A 17,703-nucleotide genomic window follows, 5' to 3' on the forward strand; every position below is an offset into this window, starting at 1 on the left:
TCATTTCTATTTATTTGGCACTAGCCAACTGATGTCAACTCCCTATTAATTTTCCTAGATGGAAGCAGCATGTTAACAACACTAGTGATGGAGATTGAAGAATCCTGAGACTGCAGTGATGGTGGTTGTTCCTCCTCTGTGTCACCTCCTCTTCCCTTACAAGGGCAAGGGCAGACTCTTTCCCACCTCTTATCATTGAAAGAGAGCTACAAAAATTATTTAGGCAAAAAGGACATTTACAAAGAAGATATTCTTATGATTGTTAAAAAGCTATTTCTAACTATAATTTAATCACAACAGGAAATTATTTGTTATATAATATTAGGCAAACTAAAGCAACATAGAATTTTTATTTAAGATCAGTGTTGAACTTTATGAAACCTCATCGGAAAAATAACATTGGATGAAATATACCAAATGTTAATAGCAGTTGTCTCTAGGTAGTAAAATTATGAAAGGTTTTTTTCCTTCTAATTATCAAAAATTTTATAAAGTGCTTAGATTGCTTTGAAATTCAGTTAAAACCGGAATTAATACAGTTACAAAAAACACTAAAACACTAATTTGCTAGTGATTCCTTGGCAAGTTTAAAAGGCAATTCTTCATATTCATGCTAAGGCATGAAACATTTCTATTTAAAAAATCTCTTTGGGTTTAGTCAATGCCTTATAAATAGAAAAATTCAAATGAAATTCTTACCTTAAAACAATAAGTGTGAAATAGATATTTAATGAATAATATATATCAGAAAATGATATATATAAATATGTATGTGCAGGAATTAGAAGTCCAGTGAAGGTAAACACCATAAGAAAAGCAACAAATGATAGACAATTCCAGAATCTGCATTTTCAGAAAAAAATGTAGTTAATTATAGTTAACTAATCTAACACATTTATCACAAGGCTTATCTATGTGAGGCATTGTGCTAGGCCTAGTCAAAAACATAAAGACAGGGCACCTGGGTGGCTCAGTCAGTTGAACGTCCAGTTTTGGTTCAAGTCATGATCTCATGGCTTGTGAGCTTGAGCCCTCTATTGGGCTCATTGCTGTCAGTGCAGAGCCTGATTCAGATCCTCCCTCCCCTCTGTCTGCGCCCCCTCAAAAATAAATGAAACATTAAAATAATAATAATAAGAAGAAGAAGAAGAAGAAGAAGAAAAAGAAGAAGAAAATAAAGGTAATTAATGCATTTACCTACACACTCAAGGGGCTTATAATTTAACTGGGAAGAGAGGAGCACTCAGACAAGTAAATAAATAATTCTAAAGCAACTTTAATCAGTTTACACTACAGGTAAATTAGTGTCTTTCTTTTGGATTGATTTTGAAAACATGTTTTGGTTGTAGTTGTACTATTTGACAGAATTTATTCGGGCATTATGGTTCATGTAGCTTGAGAATACTGATTGTGAACTCCTTGTATCATTGGAAAGAGCTAAAATCATTTATCTTTAAAAAAAATACTAAACTGCCAGTCTGCTTTACACAATGATAGGATGAAGGCTTGTCCTAAAATCTAGCTAGTCCTTGGAAGATGTAAATTAATCCTTTATTCTAATGAGTGCCCTTTGTAGATTTTCCACTGGGGATTTGTGAGCATGTGTACATCCTATGAATTTTATGTATTCAATGTCACGATATTATATTCATAAAAAAATAAATTGAAAAGATTAGAAGGGTACATGAATACCATTTTATGAGATGAAGGTAGCTTGGTTTAACCATATGCTACCCTTTAAAGATAATGATTATTTTTTCTCCAGGACTCCTGATTGGCCAAAAAACAAATTCAGTATAAAAATTAAATCTTTCCCTGTTACATTAATAAGAATTTTCAGGGGTGCCTGGGTGGCTCAATCAGTTAAGCGTCTGACTTCAGCTCAGATCATGATCTCACGGTTTGTGAATTCAAGCCCCACACTGGGCTGTGCACTGATGGTGCAAAGCCTGCTTGGGATTTTCTCTCTCTCTCCCCCTCTCTCTCTGCCCCTTCTACTCTCTCTTTCTCTCTCAAAATAAATAAATAAACTTAAAAAAATAAGAATTTTCAGTTTTGAACTATATTTAAGAACCACAAATACCTAGGCATTATTAGAGAAAAATTCAATATAAAACATCCTATATTAGGAAATGTTAAGTCAAAACATTCAAAATACTTTCTTTATGACTGAATTTAGGCTAATTACTCTAGGCTGTGACCAGCATTCAAATCACCAAGGAGGAAGTCAAACTTTCACTCTTTGCAGATGACATGATACTTTAGGTGGAAAACCCAAAAGACTCCATCAAGAAACTGCTAGAACTGATACCTAAATTCAGCAAAGTCACAGGATATAAAATTAACATACAGAAATCGGTTGCATTTCTATACACCAATTAATGAAACAACAGAAAGAGAAATCAGGGATCAATCCCATTTACAATTGCACCAAAAGCCATAAAATACCTAGGAATAAATCCAACCAAAGAGGTAAAAAAATCTATACACTGAAACTATAGAAAGCTTATGAAAGAAATTGAAGAAGACACAAAGAAATGGAAAAATATTCAATGCTCATGGATTGGAAGAACAAATATTGTTAAAATATCGATACTATGCAAAGCAACTTATGTATTCAAAGCAATCCCTATCAGAATAACACCAGCATTCTTCACAGAGCTAGAACAAACAATTCTAAAATTTGTATGGAACCAGAAAAGACCCCAGATAGCCAAAGTAATGTTGAAAAAGAAAGACAAAGCTGGAGGCATCACAATTCTGGACTCAAGCTGTATTACAAAACTGTAATCATCAAGACAGTATGGCACTGGCTAAAAAACAGACACTCAGATCAATGGAACAGAATAGAGGACCCAGAAATAGACCCACAGATGTATTGCCAACTAATCTTTGACAAAGCTGGAAATAATATCCAATGGATAAAAGACAATCTCTTCAGCAAAAAGTGTTGTGAAAACTGGACAGCTCCATACAGAAGAATGAACCTGGAGTACTCTCTTACACCAGACACAAAAATAAACTCAAAATGGATGAAAGACCTAAACATAGGACAAGAAGCCATCAAAATCTTAGAGGAGAAAGCAGATAAGAACCTTTTTGACCTTAGCTGCAGCAACTTCTTACTTGACATGTCTCTGGAGGCAAGGGAAACAAAAGCAAAAATGAACTATTGGAACCTCATCAAGATAAAAAGCTTTTGCACAGTGAAGGAAACAATCAGCAAAACTAAGAGGCAACCAAGAGAATGAGAGAAGATATTTTCAAATGACATATCAGATAAAGGGTTAGTATCCAAAATCTATAAAGAACTTATCAAACTCAACACCCAAAAAGCCAAATAACCCAGTGAAGAAATGGGCATAAGATATGAATAGACACTTTTCCAAAGAAGACATCCAGATGGCTAACAGACACATGAAAAAATGCTCATCCTTCATCAGCAAATAGAAATCAAAACCACGATGAGATACTACCTCACACCTGTCAGAATGGCTACAAGTAACTCAGGCAGCAACAGATGTTGGCAAGGATGAGGATAAAGAGGACACCTTTATCCACCTATTCTACCACTGTTCATGGAATGCAAACTGGTGTAGCCACCCTGGAAAACAGTATGGAGATTCCTCAAAAATTAAAAGTAGAACTATCCAACAAACCAACAATTGTACTACTAGGTATTTATCCAAAGGATATAAAAATGCTTATTCAAAGGGGCACATGCACCCCAATGTTTACAGCAGTATTATCAACAATAGTCAAATTGTAGAAAGAGCCCAAATGTCCATCTACTGATGAATGGACAAAGAAATAGTGGTATATATGTACAATGGATTATTACTCAGCAATCAAAAATAATGAAATCTTGCCATTTGCAACAATGTGGATGGAACTAGAGTGTATAATGTTAAGTGAAAGAAGTCAGTCAGAGAAAGACAAATAAAAATATTATTTTATTCATATGGGGAATTTAAGAAACAAAATAGATGAACATAGGGGAAGAAAAGCAAAAATAAGATTAAAACAGAGAGAGAGACAAACCATTAAAGACTCTTAAGTACAGAGAACAAACTGAGGGTTGCTCTCAAGTGTTGGGTAGGGGAATGGGCTAAATGGATGATGGATATTAAGAAGGGCACTTGTTGGGATGAGCACTGGGTGTTATATGTAAGTGATGAATCACTAAATTCTACTCCTGAAACCATTATTACACTACATGTTAACTAACTGGGATTTAAATTTTGAAAATTAATTTTAAAAAGGTAAAAAAAAAAACAAATAAAAAAATTTTTAAAAAGACTTTACCTATTACCAAAAGAGATGAGAAGTTATTAGGTGGTTTTAAACAAAAGAAATGATTTGGGTAAGAAGGAAGTGAGGTGGATGAAGATCAGTAAAAGGTCATAAGATTGACACAGTGTAGTGTCAGCCTATTTGCAGAACTGTTCAAATCTGGGTCCTAGAGGCTGTAAGCTGAAAACATGGGAGATGATGATCCCCTTGTCTTGGAGTGTCGCAAGGCCCTGCAGCAGATTGTTGTAGAATATAGGAGGATTTGCTATTGTCATCTTAGGTTTTTACTGTCTTGGAGAGTAGGACCTGACACATGTCATATTTTTGACAGTAAGATTCTTAACATTGAGATTATGATGTGCTCATTTATATGACCATGTACGTGGGTGGCTGAAGCAGGGGGCTGAACAGGCTCATAGGAAGAGAGGAGGTCCAGGAACTGAAAGGTGGAATAGAAGGATCAACTGTGTGGGTATTAACTGAAATCACTGAGAATGGTGATGGGGTAATGGTGCTGGAGAGTCACAGTGAGAGGACGGTCAATATCTTCACGAAATGGAGAGTGTGATTCAGGGATCTAGACATAACTACAGTCAAGAGAGTGGCAGATAGTAAAATCTGATGGCATGAGCTTCAAAACTGGGTTCTTCTCGGGAAGAATGAGAAAGTATGATCTAGAAATGACTTTAAGGTATAGAAAGATCACCAGCCTCAACTCTAGGCTCAGTAGTACCCAGGATGTGGGTGAGAAAAACAACTTCTAAAGGAAGCAAGGGAGTAAATGCCTTCAGGGGAGATCCAGCATTTAGTTAGAGCAAAAAGGTGAAGGGAGACTTCAGAATCACTTCCCAAAATCAGATTTAAAACATGTAACATTTTTATTTCTTCCTACAATAATTAATTGTGGCCCAAGTAATTCTGGCTAGGTGTTGGTACAATTGGCTTCCTTTGTAATTGACATGAAATTTCAGTAAAGAGTTCCAAAATTCTATTAAGATTCTATACTTTCAAACTTCTGACTTCTGAGTTTATTCTATCTTCTATAACATCCTGCAAAACTCCAAAAATCATTGATTATGTTCAGGGCCTCTTTTACTCTATGTTGTCATTGTGCGAGTTAAGTCAAGTTCTCAGCCTGTGTGTTGTATCATTACAGAAAGCACCCTTCTAGCAGGCTGGCACAAATTCCACTCTCCCCTAAGCTGGATGCCCTTGAGCAGGGCACAATTTGTAAATTTGTACATATGGCCATATTTTCTTTTATAACACTGCCAATCCTCTTCAAATGCTCTAGCTTTATCTTTTAATTTGCTTTGCATGCCATCTCTTCATTGTCCTTAAAATATTGGTCTTCTAGCAGCAGCGCCAGGCTGAGCCATATTGGAGCTTGAAGCAAAAGGAACTATCAGTAGTCTTGTTCTAATATTTCTTTAAAATGTTTACATTTTCACCAGGGTTTTTTTGCATTAATTTCTTTTTTTTCAAAAATAATGCATTAAAATTTAATTAAAATTTTTAAAAAATGTTTATTTATTTTTGAGAAAGAGAGACAGATTGTGAGCAGGGGAGGGGCAGAGAGAGAGGTGGACACAGAATCTGAAGCAGGCTCCAGGCTCTGAGCTGTCAGCACAGATCAGACACAGGGCTTGGACCCATGAACTCTGAGATCATGACTTGAGCCGAAGAAAGACGCTTAACTGACTGAGCCACCCAGGCGCCCCCAAAAAGTATTGCATTAAAAGATTATTTATCTTGATTACTGAGTCTTTTGGCACCTTCTTAAATTTTGTGCCTGTGATGAGTGTCTCGCTTGCCTTACCTTAGTCCTCGCCTTGTCTAGTGGGATTATACTGGGAATTACCGAGTAGATGTTCAGAGACTTGAGAGAATTAGGGGGAAAATAGAGCCAACATGAACTCAGGTAAGGTTACAAATTTTGCCTAAAATTAGAGGATTAGAAGACACAAGCAATAGAGTTTCTAGGAAAGGTTTTTATTGAGTAGTTTTCAAGTCAATATCTTACTTTGATAGATATGTAGATATAGATATAGCTATTATTACAATATTATAGCGGCCAATGCATGAAAAAATATGAAAATATGCTAGCTACTCACTCTAGAAGAAGTGCTTCAACTCCTGGTTTAAAACTGGTAGAATTTAAAAAAAGTCCCATAATGGCCAGGGTAAATATTCCAGACATTCCAACTAGTTCACCTATTTTAAAAAGAAATAAATATAAAGTATTAATTTAAGATCAACAGTGGTACAAATTTTGCTCAAGATGAAAATATCAGATATCTTGATAGTATAGTAACTTTATAGAGAGGCTACCCTACTTGGTTTCAACTGGATTATATTGCAGGTTATTACCACCACCTATTGTCCTTCTTCCTCCTCAGATTCACACCCAACTGTATTGTGGCGTCTAACATTCTTGCACAGTTTTGGCTTCAGATCATTGCCAACAATTTGAAGCTCATAAAACTCTTTTACTGTGTTCTCGTGCAGCCAAAGCACCCTCTACAGGAGTCATGTTTTTAGAGGGGCTCTGGAGGGATAAAATGGAAGTGAGCAAATGGGTTTTTTGGACTAGCCCACTTCATATGCTGTCTTTCTTGGGAGACAGTAGGAGATAGAAATGGTTTGACTTTGTGGCAGGACTAAGGGAGTCAAACTGGTAGAAACCCAATAAGGATATACTTCCCCAGTTTAATTTTGTTTGGGTGCATTTACTGTGTGAGAATGAAAAGCATGAAAAACTGGAATATTCTTAAAAGTAGCTGTAGCAGAGTTATATTCCCCCTTGCAATATGAAAGTAGCATATTATCAATGTAAAAAATCCAAATAATATGGTACAGTATAGAGATTATATATATATATATATATGTGTGTGTGTGTGTGTGTGTGTGTGTGTGTGTGTATTTTTTTTTAATTTTAATTTTTTTTAAAGAGGACCCATAATTCAATGACCCAGGCTTCAGGTCCAGATCATCCCCAACTTATGCAAGTTTGACTTACAATTTTTTGACTTTACAATGGTGTGAAAGTAGTATGCATCCAGTAGAAATGGTACTTCAAATTTTGAATATTGATTTTTTTTTCTCAGTCTAGCATAACCTCTTGTGATGCTGGGCAGTGGCAGTGAGCTGCAGCTCCCAATCAGCCAGGCGATCATGAGGGCGAACAACCAATACACTTACAACCATTCTGGTTTTCTCTTTGAGTCAGCACTCAATAAATTACATGAGATCTACTTTATCATAGAATAGACTTTGTGTGAGATGATTTGCCCATCTGTAGACTAATGTAAATGTTCTGAGCAGGTTTAAGGTAGACTGGGCTGAGCTATGATGTTCAGTAGGTTAGATATACTAAATGCATTTTTGACTTACGAAATTTTCAACTTACGATGGGTTTATTAACACATAGGCCCACTCTAAGTCAAGCAGGATAGGTATAATTTTAACAGAAAATTTATTGGAATTTCTATAATGGAGAGGACTACATTTTCTCAGAAGAAATAATTTGATAAGCTAGTTGAGAATAGAGAATGAGACCCAAAAAGGAGCTTCAAGTATTAAAGGATACTTGCTGAATTACAATACTGGACACAAGTGGTAAAAATTAAGCAGGAAACGTGGAAAAGTGAGATTAAAGGTAGCTATCAGGTTTTATAAAATCATGAATTACATAATGTAACTTCCCTTATGAGCTTCCTTGTCCCCATCTTCAGTAAAATTTACTAAGAACCAAAAACATCTATATATTTAAAAGGAGGTAGCAGAGATCATGAGGAGCTAACCTACAAAATTTTTCAGAAATCATGAGGAGATAGATCTTTGGGTGCTCAGAGGCTAAAGAACTGGGAATTTAAGATAATTGGATCAAGATCTTTGAGAGCAGTGGAGTGAGTTCCCAGTGAACACTCACCATGGCATACATCAAGCATACATGCACACAAAGTCACACAGTAAAAAAAGCTATAATGAGATTGTACAGTAATAGAGTTCTGTAACTAGTTTCTTTTTTCCACTTACTGTTTAGCAGACTCTGTTCTAGTTAATAAATAAAAATAAAAATTAAAATTAAAATTTGTTTTAATAGTAAAGAGTATTGTGGATATTCCACCTTTATCATATTGCCATTACTTGTCAATTGCCAGGTGTATTTGGATCAGTTATTTTCCCTTCCATCTCTTTGGCTTACTTTACATTACTTTGTTACAACAGTTGTATTTTAATTACTGGTGGCTTGTTAAATATTTAATACCTACCTAATAGAGAAAGTTCTCCACTTTTTTTTTTTTTTTTTTTTTTTTCAACGTTTTTTATTTATTTTTGGGACAGAGAGAGACAGAGCATGAACGGGGGAGGGGCAGAGAGAGAGGGAGACACAGAATCGGAAACAGGCTCCAGGCTCCGAGCCATCAGCCCAGAGCCCGACGCGGGGCTCGAACTCACAGACCGCGAGATCGTGACCTGGCTGAAGTCGGACGCTTAACCGACTGCGCCACCCAGGCGCCCCTCCACTTTTTTTTTTAAGCTATCTTGTCTATTCTCACATTTAGTATTTCCAGATGATATTTCAAATTGTTTTGTAAAATTTCAACCCCCCCCTCAAATTTCTATTATTTAATTCGGACTGTAATACATTTTAATTTTATGAAATTGGTATCATTATCACACTACCGAGTCTTTCCCTTCCAGAGATGGAAAATTACAAGTTTTATATTCTTTAGTTTAGTCCTGGCTAGAAATGGTACCTTAAGCCAGGAACTAACACTTTGGTTAGTCAGTTTTGAATTATAAAAGAAGAGGAAAATGTGGACATGGGCACTTTGAGGAGATCAAGTCCTGGACTAGTTATTGTAATTTATTAGGTAACAGTGACACCTGGAAAATATTTATAGGGAATATCTTGAAGATACTAATAATATGAACATTAAGCCAGGTTGGAGTGAAAGTCCTTTTACATTAGATTTATATTTCCTCTGTACCTTGTTTTCAGGAAATTCTGTCCTAGAAGTTTTCTTTCTAAAATATTTATAGAGACATTTTAGCTCTAAAAGTTTATAATTATTTTGGGGGGTATAACCCTTAACCTTGAGGCTATGCTCACTTACTAATTAATGTTAGAGAAAAATTATATTTTCTGGAATATATTTTTGTAGAAATTTAGGTATCCACAATTAAAGTAGTACGTGATGAATGTATCTGTACTGGCTGTTCCCTAGATGTCTATTAATTCATTAATATGATTCTATAAACTCACTTGGTTATAATTGGCTTTAATCTCCTGATTAGTTAGGAAGCCTCAAGATCCTATATTCTACCTTTCCTTCCTCAGACATGAAAATAATGACTCTTGTTAGTCTAGCAATTCTAAAAAGATTTTCTCTGTTTCAGTTTATTCCAATTTTATATTTCTCAGTAAACTCTTATAATTTTCCATGTTTAGACTCAAACTTCTTAAGTTTATTCCTTTATATTTTATAAGTTTTTGCCAATGTAACGAGTATCAAATTTTCATTATATTTTCTAACTACTGCTGGCTTATAAGAACACGATTTTTTTTGTATATTTATCTTATATCAAGCTATTAAAAAGCCTTTTGGGCTTAGTTTACTAATTAATTCTTTTGAGTTTTCTATGTAATTTAAAATGTTGTCACTAATGACATCATTTTCTCTTTTAAAATTATGGATAAATGTCTTTCTTTTTTTTTTTTCTTATTGCATTAGCTAAAGCTTCCAGAACTACTTTAAATCATCAATATGAGAATAGGCAACTGTTTTACTCCTAAATGTAAATGAAAGTGCACAGTATAAGTTGGTAACTAGATAACTAGGTATTAGAGTAAAACCTTGGATTGTGAATAACTTGTTCTGTGAGTGTTCCACAAAATGAGCAAACATTTCTAATAAATTTTAACTTGATAAACAAGTGATGTCTTGCCATACAAGTAGTATGCGACACCAAACACCATGTGATCACAACTGGGCGAATGGTTCTTGAAATTCACTTTGATAAACAAAGTGCTGTGGATTACAAGCACGTTTCTGGAAAGAATTATGTTCACAAACCAAGGTTTTACTATATTTACTGCACATGCTAACTCCAAGTCCTTTGCAGGGCTGTCTTGAAGAGCAGGGTTGAATGAGATTCTGAGGCTGCATCAGAAAACAGTAATATGATGAATGACTAATAACTACCATACTCCTGTGAGGAAGAAATGGTGGCAAAGGGATTAATAATATTGATAGATTTTCTAATATTTAGACTTACTTGATATGAAACTTCTATTTTGATTTCCTTTTTGATCTAAAAGCTGTCCAGAAAAGTATATTTAATTTCAGGCTGTTAGAATGACTATTTTAAAGACCCTCCTTTTGTAATTAGTAAATTATAATTGCATTGTGATTGAACAATATTTGGGATTTTATTAAAATGCTCTTCGAGTCTAGTTCATTTCCGTAAATGGTCTACAGGTATATATGTAAAGGATATGTATTTGGTTTGGGAAGATAAGACTGTATATCTTATAAACCAAACACTTAAGTGTTTATTTATATCTTTTTATAGCCATAATTATTTTTTGTTCAATTGGTTATGAAATTATCTGGGAAAGGCATGATAAAGTATCTCATCGAAATTGTGATTTTGTCAAATTCCTTTGTCTTTTATACTGGCATTTACTTTATATATCTTGACACATTGATTTCTGTTGTATAGATACTAATATTTTTATCAATTCTGATAGGTTATTTTAAAAAAACATTCCTCCAGATAAGTTGAATGGTTTATTTTACCAACTTTGCCTGGTATGTATCTTCCCGTATCTTTGTATTGAGTTTTTTTGTGTCATTTAATTTTAGGCATAGGCCCCAGACTTACAAATAAAAAAGACGAGGTACAGAATTGACAAGCTGAGACTTATGTGATTGACATCATCACCAAAAACAGTAGCCATCCACAATTGGATCAGTTTTGAACTCAGAATTCCAAATAAGAAACTTGCTAGAAAATAAGACCAAATTTCAAATAGGATGTCAAAAACTGAAAGAAAGGGGAACAAACAGAAAATAGTTAATAGAGCTTACTTGATCTTAACTTTAAGTGATAATCTGGGTCAACTTTTCTTTTTGTTCCTATCTTTAAAACTAGCCATTGGGGTAGATGTATGGCATTTTCTTATTCCTACATTGAAAGAGTTTCTATTCAAATGCTGAGAGCCATACAAGTTGGCAAAATTCAGTCAGTTTCATTAAAGAGCTTCTTTTGATCCCCAGTAAGAAATATACATTTATTCAGTGCCAAACAGTGTAATAAATTTTGGAGATACAGTAATGAATAAGAAGTAGAAAGTCCCCAAACTCTTGGAACTTATATTCTATATCTAACATGATACACACAGGAAATACAGAAAAGGAATGCCTCTGGGTCCCAGCTTAGTGAATCTCCTGTATTGTTGTGGCTTGTCAAAGCAACTGATTGGTTCCTTATTGTTGAGTATTTCATTTGCTTCCAGTTTTTTCCCTGATAAAATGCTGCATTGTATATTGTGTATATTTCTGCACATGGTTTTTTGTACTTCTCTGATTACTTCCTTAGGCTCCAGAAGTGGAATTTGCACTAAAGAATAGTTGCTCCTTTACTGATATTGTCATATTTTGCCAAATTTCTTTCCACAATCGTTATGACGTCCTTCCCAGGAAAACAGGAAGCCTAAGCCCTTGATGGCCTTGGTTGCTGGAATCAGGCATGCCAGTGGGTGAGAAAATCCCCCCACTTTTACAGGGTGAGGAACAGAGGAATAGAATTTGAATCACAGATAAAAGCAGGTCCTGGGGTCAGGAAAGCAGAAGGGTCAACTGCAACAGAATAGGTGGAGAGCAAGAACGAAATGAAAACAAAGAATGGCCAACAGAAAATAGAGCAACCACAACAAAAAGTGAGACTAAATTTGAGAATAAGTAAATCTTGAACTGTGTTCTGAGGTGGCAAAATGAAAGAGAAAAAAATCTTTTATGAGTCCCATTTATAAACGTCCACTATGGGAGAGCACACTGCTCAGAGTGCTGAGACAATTTAGATTCCTTCTTACCTAGTCCTGTACCCATGTTTCTAGGTCTGCTAAGTGGAAAGATGTAGCATCTGTAGGGATAGTATGAACATGGAAGGGGAGTTTCAGGAATGGCCTTCTAGGTCATACCTGTTCAAGGCATGGGGTTACCCGTAATGGCAATCTGGGGAGTCTAGTACCTCCTACAACTGAAACAAAGAATGGAGGTCGACTCTGGTTTCAGAAGGATGCAGGGAATGGGAGTTAGAAGACCCAATTTGAAGGTTGCTTTCTTTTTTGAGGTGCCTGGGTGATTCGGTCAGTTAAGTGTCCAACTTTTGATTTGGGCTCAGGCCATGATCTCATGGTTCAAGAGTTCGAGCCCCATGTCAGGTTCTGTGCTGACAGCTTGGATCCTGCTTGGGATTATTTGTTTCCCTCTCTCTCTGCCCCTCCCCCACTTGTACCCACAGGCATGCAGGTACATGCTTGCACTCTCTCTCAAAATAAAATAAATAAACAAAAAAGAAGAAAGTTGCTTTCTTCTTCTCTTTTTAATGTTTATTTCTGAGAGAGAGAAAGAGAGACAGACAGAGTGTGAGTGGGGGAGGGGAAGAGAGAGATGGAGACACAGAATCTGAAGCAGGCTCTAGGCTCTGAGCTGTCAGCACAGAGCCTGAAGCATGGCTTGAACTCAGGAACCTACCTGTGGGATCATGACCTGAGCCGAAGTCAGATGACTAACTGACTGAGCCACCCAAGCACCCCAGTTTCTTTCTTTTTTTTTTTTTAAGTTTTTTTAACGTTTATTTATTTTTGAGACAGAGAGAGACAGAGCATGAACAGGGGAGGGTCAGAGAGAGAGGGAAACACAGAATCTGAAACAGGCTCCAGGCTCTGAGCGGTCAGCACAGAGCCCGACGCGGGGCTCGAACTCACGGACCGGGAGATTGTGACCTGAGCCGAAGTTGGACGCTTAACTGACTGAGCCACCCAGGCGCCCCCCCACCCCAGTTTCTTTTTTAAGAAAGGAAAATAGTTTCTAATCAGGAAAATGTTTACTGAATGTAATTATTAGACTGGGAAAAACCTCAAAGCAAATCCAATATTTCTTACAAATTTTTTAAACTCCTATGCAAATTGGAAAAGACAGACCTCTAAGTACAGTAACTCTTCTTAATTTTTCTCTTTATGAAATATGCGCTAACTTCAAAAGACAGAGCAACAGTGTTTAAATAATTGCATGAGTTTTTAAAGATAATAATTATTATCTGAGTTATCCAAAAATTATTGATTCACTATTTTGTCAATTGGTATAAATGAAATATCAGCAAATCTTGTCATACATCTTTTTTCTTAAAGGAAATTTTTCTTTCAACGCTGTTAAAAATTCAGAGAAACTCCTAAGGGCTGAGGGAATAAGTTCACTGTTCTCTTCCTCCTTCAGCAGAGTTTTTATTATTGTAGAGTGACTACTTATAGTTTTTACTCCTCTGAAACCTAAACACAAAATTCTATTCCATTAATTATTATCAAAATTATGAAGCAAACTCTGTGAAAGCAGGGACTATTATGTTCATGGTTGAAGCACTAAGGCCTAGAATAGGAACTGTCACATAGTACATATCAATAAATAATTGTTGTATTAATGAATGAATGAATGGGTTAATGAATGAATTTCCATATCAGTACCCCCCTATATTCTTTTGACTTGCCAGTGAATATAAAAAATATTCTCTCGATTAGACTGTAGATGTCAACTCTGATAAGGTTCTCTGACATTCTGTGGTCAATATTTACTATCTTAAATGGAGCTTAGTAGAATATTGGACCAAGTTTGGGCCTGGGCATGGATCCTTCCAACCAGCACGTATGATGATACCTCTCTGCATTTTTCAGTTTCCCCCAAGAGTGGTCCTTGAGTTTTTAAGATGTTTCTGAACATAGACCTCTCTGTGTTGCTCACCCTGGTCTTCTTCAGGAAAGCCCTATCTGCAGGAGGTCTTATGGTAAAAACTCTCTGAGTGACATATTATATCACTTGCTTGTGTGGTCTGGATTTTGGAAGAGGTTGAATGTCTATGGTAGTTAGACTTTCTCACATACCACAGATGGAACATATGAAGCACTTAAAGAAGATGTACCTTCCTGTGCTAAATTGGGTTTCCAGGTTCACCACAGATGTTCCAAGTTGCCATGGCCTGGGTAAGCTAACTGGATATAGAGCAAGGCTAAAGGTGGGTTCTCCTGATGCCCAAGTAGGGTAACTGTCCACCATGTGGACGAGCTCCCTTGAGGAAGACATGAGAGGGGTGATGATCCCTAGAATGTGTGTTATTCAGAAAAAAATAATCTTTAATTCCTAGTTTTAGGCATTGATTATGAAGATGTAAGGCAAAGATGGGTCAGAAGAGAGGTAAACAGGAACATTGGCTGCCCAACAGTGAGGTAGTTTCCAGGGACCATGAAAGCCACTACATATAGCTAAAACTTCCTCTTCCTGAGTGATTAGAAAAGTAATTTGAGATATACTTAATTGCTGGGGCAAGGGGGTAGTAGAAGGATCTGGCTCCAATATAACGTATTATTTGTCATCTTAAAGACCCCTTTGATGCACTAGAATGTAGTCTGGAAGCACCCCTTAAATGCTCTTTTTTCAGGACGATAGAAGGGTGAAATGAGATAATGCCACAGAAGGACTTAGGGCACAAAAGACATCCAGTGAGTGGAATAGTATACGTCAAGAATTTTCTCCAGGAGACTCTAATCATCACTTTTCCAAAATCGGTGCAAATAGCAGCACACTAAAAAAAGTAAATAACTTCTTAATATTACTTTGAAAATATTTGACTTCATAGACATCCTTAAAGTGTCCTGTGGACACCCTCTCCTGCCGCCCTGCCCAAGATAGTGACTATCCTCTGAGAACCACTGTTGCAGGAAGAGGGTATGGGGTTTTGATCAGGGAGGGGCATATAAGATGGTTCTGGGATTGCTGGTGACACTATATTTCTTGTCCTGAGTGATAATTACACATCTATATATTTTATAATCATTCATCATAGTGTGCATGTATCATTCATTATATATATAAAATACACAGACATATGATAGAGTAATCAACGATACTTAGGTTCAGGGTTTTCTGAATGTGGTAAATGAACTCATGAAGGCCTTGCAATCTCTCTGCTTAAAGCCCTGTTCTCAGGCCCTGAAGATGGCCATGTCACTCACACTTGCTCTTTAAGCTGACAGCTTTCCATGGTGCCCCAGTGAAGCCAAGGGCAACGGCTGCATCCCTCTCACCACCAGCAGGTGCACTGCCTAGCTTGTCTTCCAAGTTCATCTTCAACTCATAGAAAACAACATCTCTCATGTTCTTGTTGTTGAGCATTTGGACTCAGCCTAGGTCTGTAGAATGCTTCCCCTATAAGCGTCCTCATGAAAAGTCTCAACCGAGTCTCACAATAAAACCACAACAAATATTAAATAAGAAATATGTGGTAGTGCTTGTAAAGGGTAAATCATTATACTAATGCTCACACGATTATATTTGTACAAGCATAAATTATGGTAAAAGATTACAATATCCATGTCAGCTTTTAGAAAATACAAGATTCTAATTTTAAGAAATTTAGGGAAAAAAATAGGTCCTTACCTAATGAATTGTTCCCCTTTTGTAGGTTGCCATTAATATCATCAATACTATTAAACATAATCAAAGACATTATAGAGGTCATCAGACTTTCTCCATTAATTAAATTGGTGAGGCTTCTAGAAAGACCTATGGAAAAGAAAATATTTTGTTTCACTAAAGAAAATCATCAATATTAAAGATTAAACTTTTATTAGCAAGTAGAAGTATATTCTTATCTATCGATTTATATCACATACTTTTCCCATATACTTAAACAGACTTTAGTCATATTTGAAAACTCCCTTCAAGGAAATTTAATTATATATCAACTTTAAGTTAAGTCTAGACTTCCATAATTAGGAATCAAATTTATTGTGGTTGAGTATGGTTTATTTAACTAAGATAATAAGCTAGAGCTGTTATTGCTTGTTTTAAAGCCCAGATGAAAACATGAAGTTCATTATTTTTTTAATTTGGTGATTTAGTCAATATAAATACACATTATATATTTAAGGCAAGATAGGGAACAATGACAGAGGGATAAAGGAAATTCATAAGCCAAGCTTTATAATATGGTGCCTAAGCAAAGTATTCATGCAATTGTCAAGATAATCTCACTATGATTAGAAATTCTCTGACTTTTCCATACATTCCTGTCAAAGGTTTTAGAGATTAAGCTCTATGAAATGGAAAGCACCCTCATATTATGTACTCCCATCCTAATTTCCCTCCACTTGTGGTGATACTCTAAGTTTAGCGATCAATGATCATTTTTCTCTATTAAATATGCCTGTAGTGGCAAAACTGTAACTTTGAGCATCTTTAATGACTTTCTAGATGTCTGTAGGAAGGAAATGTTATTTCATGACCCAACCATTCTATGATCACAACCTAACACACTAAGTATGCTGTTGCAAGACAAGTCAAGTCAAGGCAGTGTGTTCTTGTGGAGGGGAAGTGCACTGATGGTCTAATTCTTCACCTCGTTATGCATCCATGCCCTTTCCTGTAAAACTACAGTTTCTCTCCTCTAAGAGATCCAGTCTGTTCTGTTATGAGACTTGATGCAAGCAGAGGCTTGGGAAGGATTTTTGCTTCCTATCTCGGGTACCTCTGCCACCACCACTATAATGTCCCCTGGCTGTGCTCCTGGAGGATTGTGAAAATATGTGGAAGAAAGGTGGATTTTTCCAAGGGTCCATCCTTGATCACTTAGCTCCTGGATGATCTTCCATCTGACTGTAGATTCATTAGTGAGCCCAGGCCGTATCATCACAACTGCCAGACTCACAAAAAATAATAAATAACTGTTGTTTGAAGGCACTGTGTTTTTTCTTACTCAGTTGTTGAAACTCAGAGTTGTTCTTTACTGAGAAAAAACTAACTGGTACTGTTATGTAATTATTCCAACTTGGAAAATAGAACTGTAACAAATTGTAAATATGTGAAAATACACAACTGACATGGGGGCATGAGAGTCAACAGACCATCGAAAGCTCAAGACGGTGTGAAGGTACTCATGCACTCATAAGCATAGGCAGATTTTGTAGGTGTGTGGGAGTAAAAGAAAACAAATATAAAAATCTTGCTTTGTCAACTCAGGCAAAAATGTTGCCAAGAGAAAAGTACTTTATTTTTATTTTTTTAAAAACTACAAAGTGAGGAGAAAAACAATATTCCAAAAGTCACGGCAAGATGGCCAAAACGTATG

At 36.0% G+C, this 17,703-nt stretch overlaps 1 protein-coding gene across 9 annotated transcripts in view; it reads right to left on the reverse strand.

The window, feature by feature from the left end:
• The window catches only part of SLC9C1 (solute carrier family 9 member C1), a 108,531-nt gene that overhangs the window by 64,288 nt on the left and 26,540 nt on the right, over nucleotides 1-17,703 (reverse strand). For 6 of the 9 annotated variants that reach the window (XM_042956104.1, XM_042956106.1, XM_042956101.1 and 3 more), the window contains 4 exons: nucleotides 16,014-16,139; nucleotides 11,188-11,349; nucleotides 6,408-6,507; nucleotides 700-843 (listed from right to left, as the gene is read on the reverse strand). In XM_042956104.1, the coding sequence (XP_042812038.1) occupies nucleotides 700-843; nucleotides 6,408-6,507; nucleotides 11,188-11,349; nucleotides 16,014-16,139 (532 nt within the window). The remainder of the gene's footprint in view (nucleotides 1-699; nucleotides 844-6,407; nucleotides 6,508-11,187; nucleotides 11,350-16,013; nucleotides 16,140-17,703) is intronic. The other 3 variants (XM_042956108.1, XM_042956107.1, XM_042956105.1) reach the window with 2 other exon arrangements.

This window comes from Panthera leo, chromosome C2, assembly GCF_018350215.1.
Source record: "Panthera leo isolate Ple1 chromosome C2, P.leo_Ple1_pat1.1, whole genome shotgun sequence".
Taxonomy (NCBI): Eukaryota; Metazoa; Chordata; class Mammalia; order Carnivora; family Felidae; genus Panthera; species Panthera leo.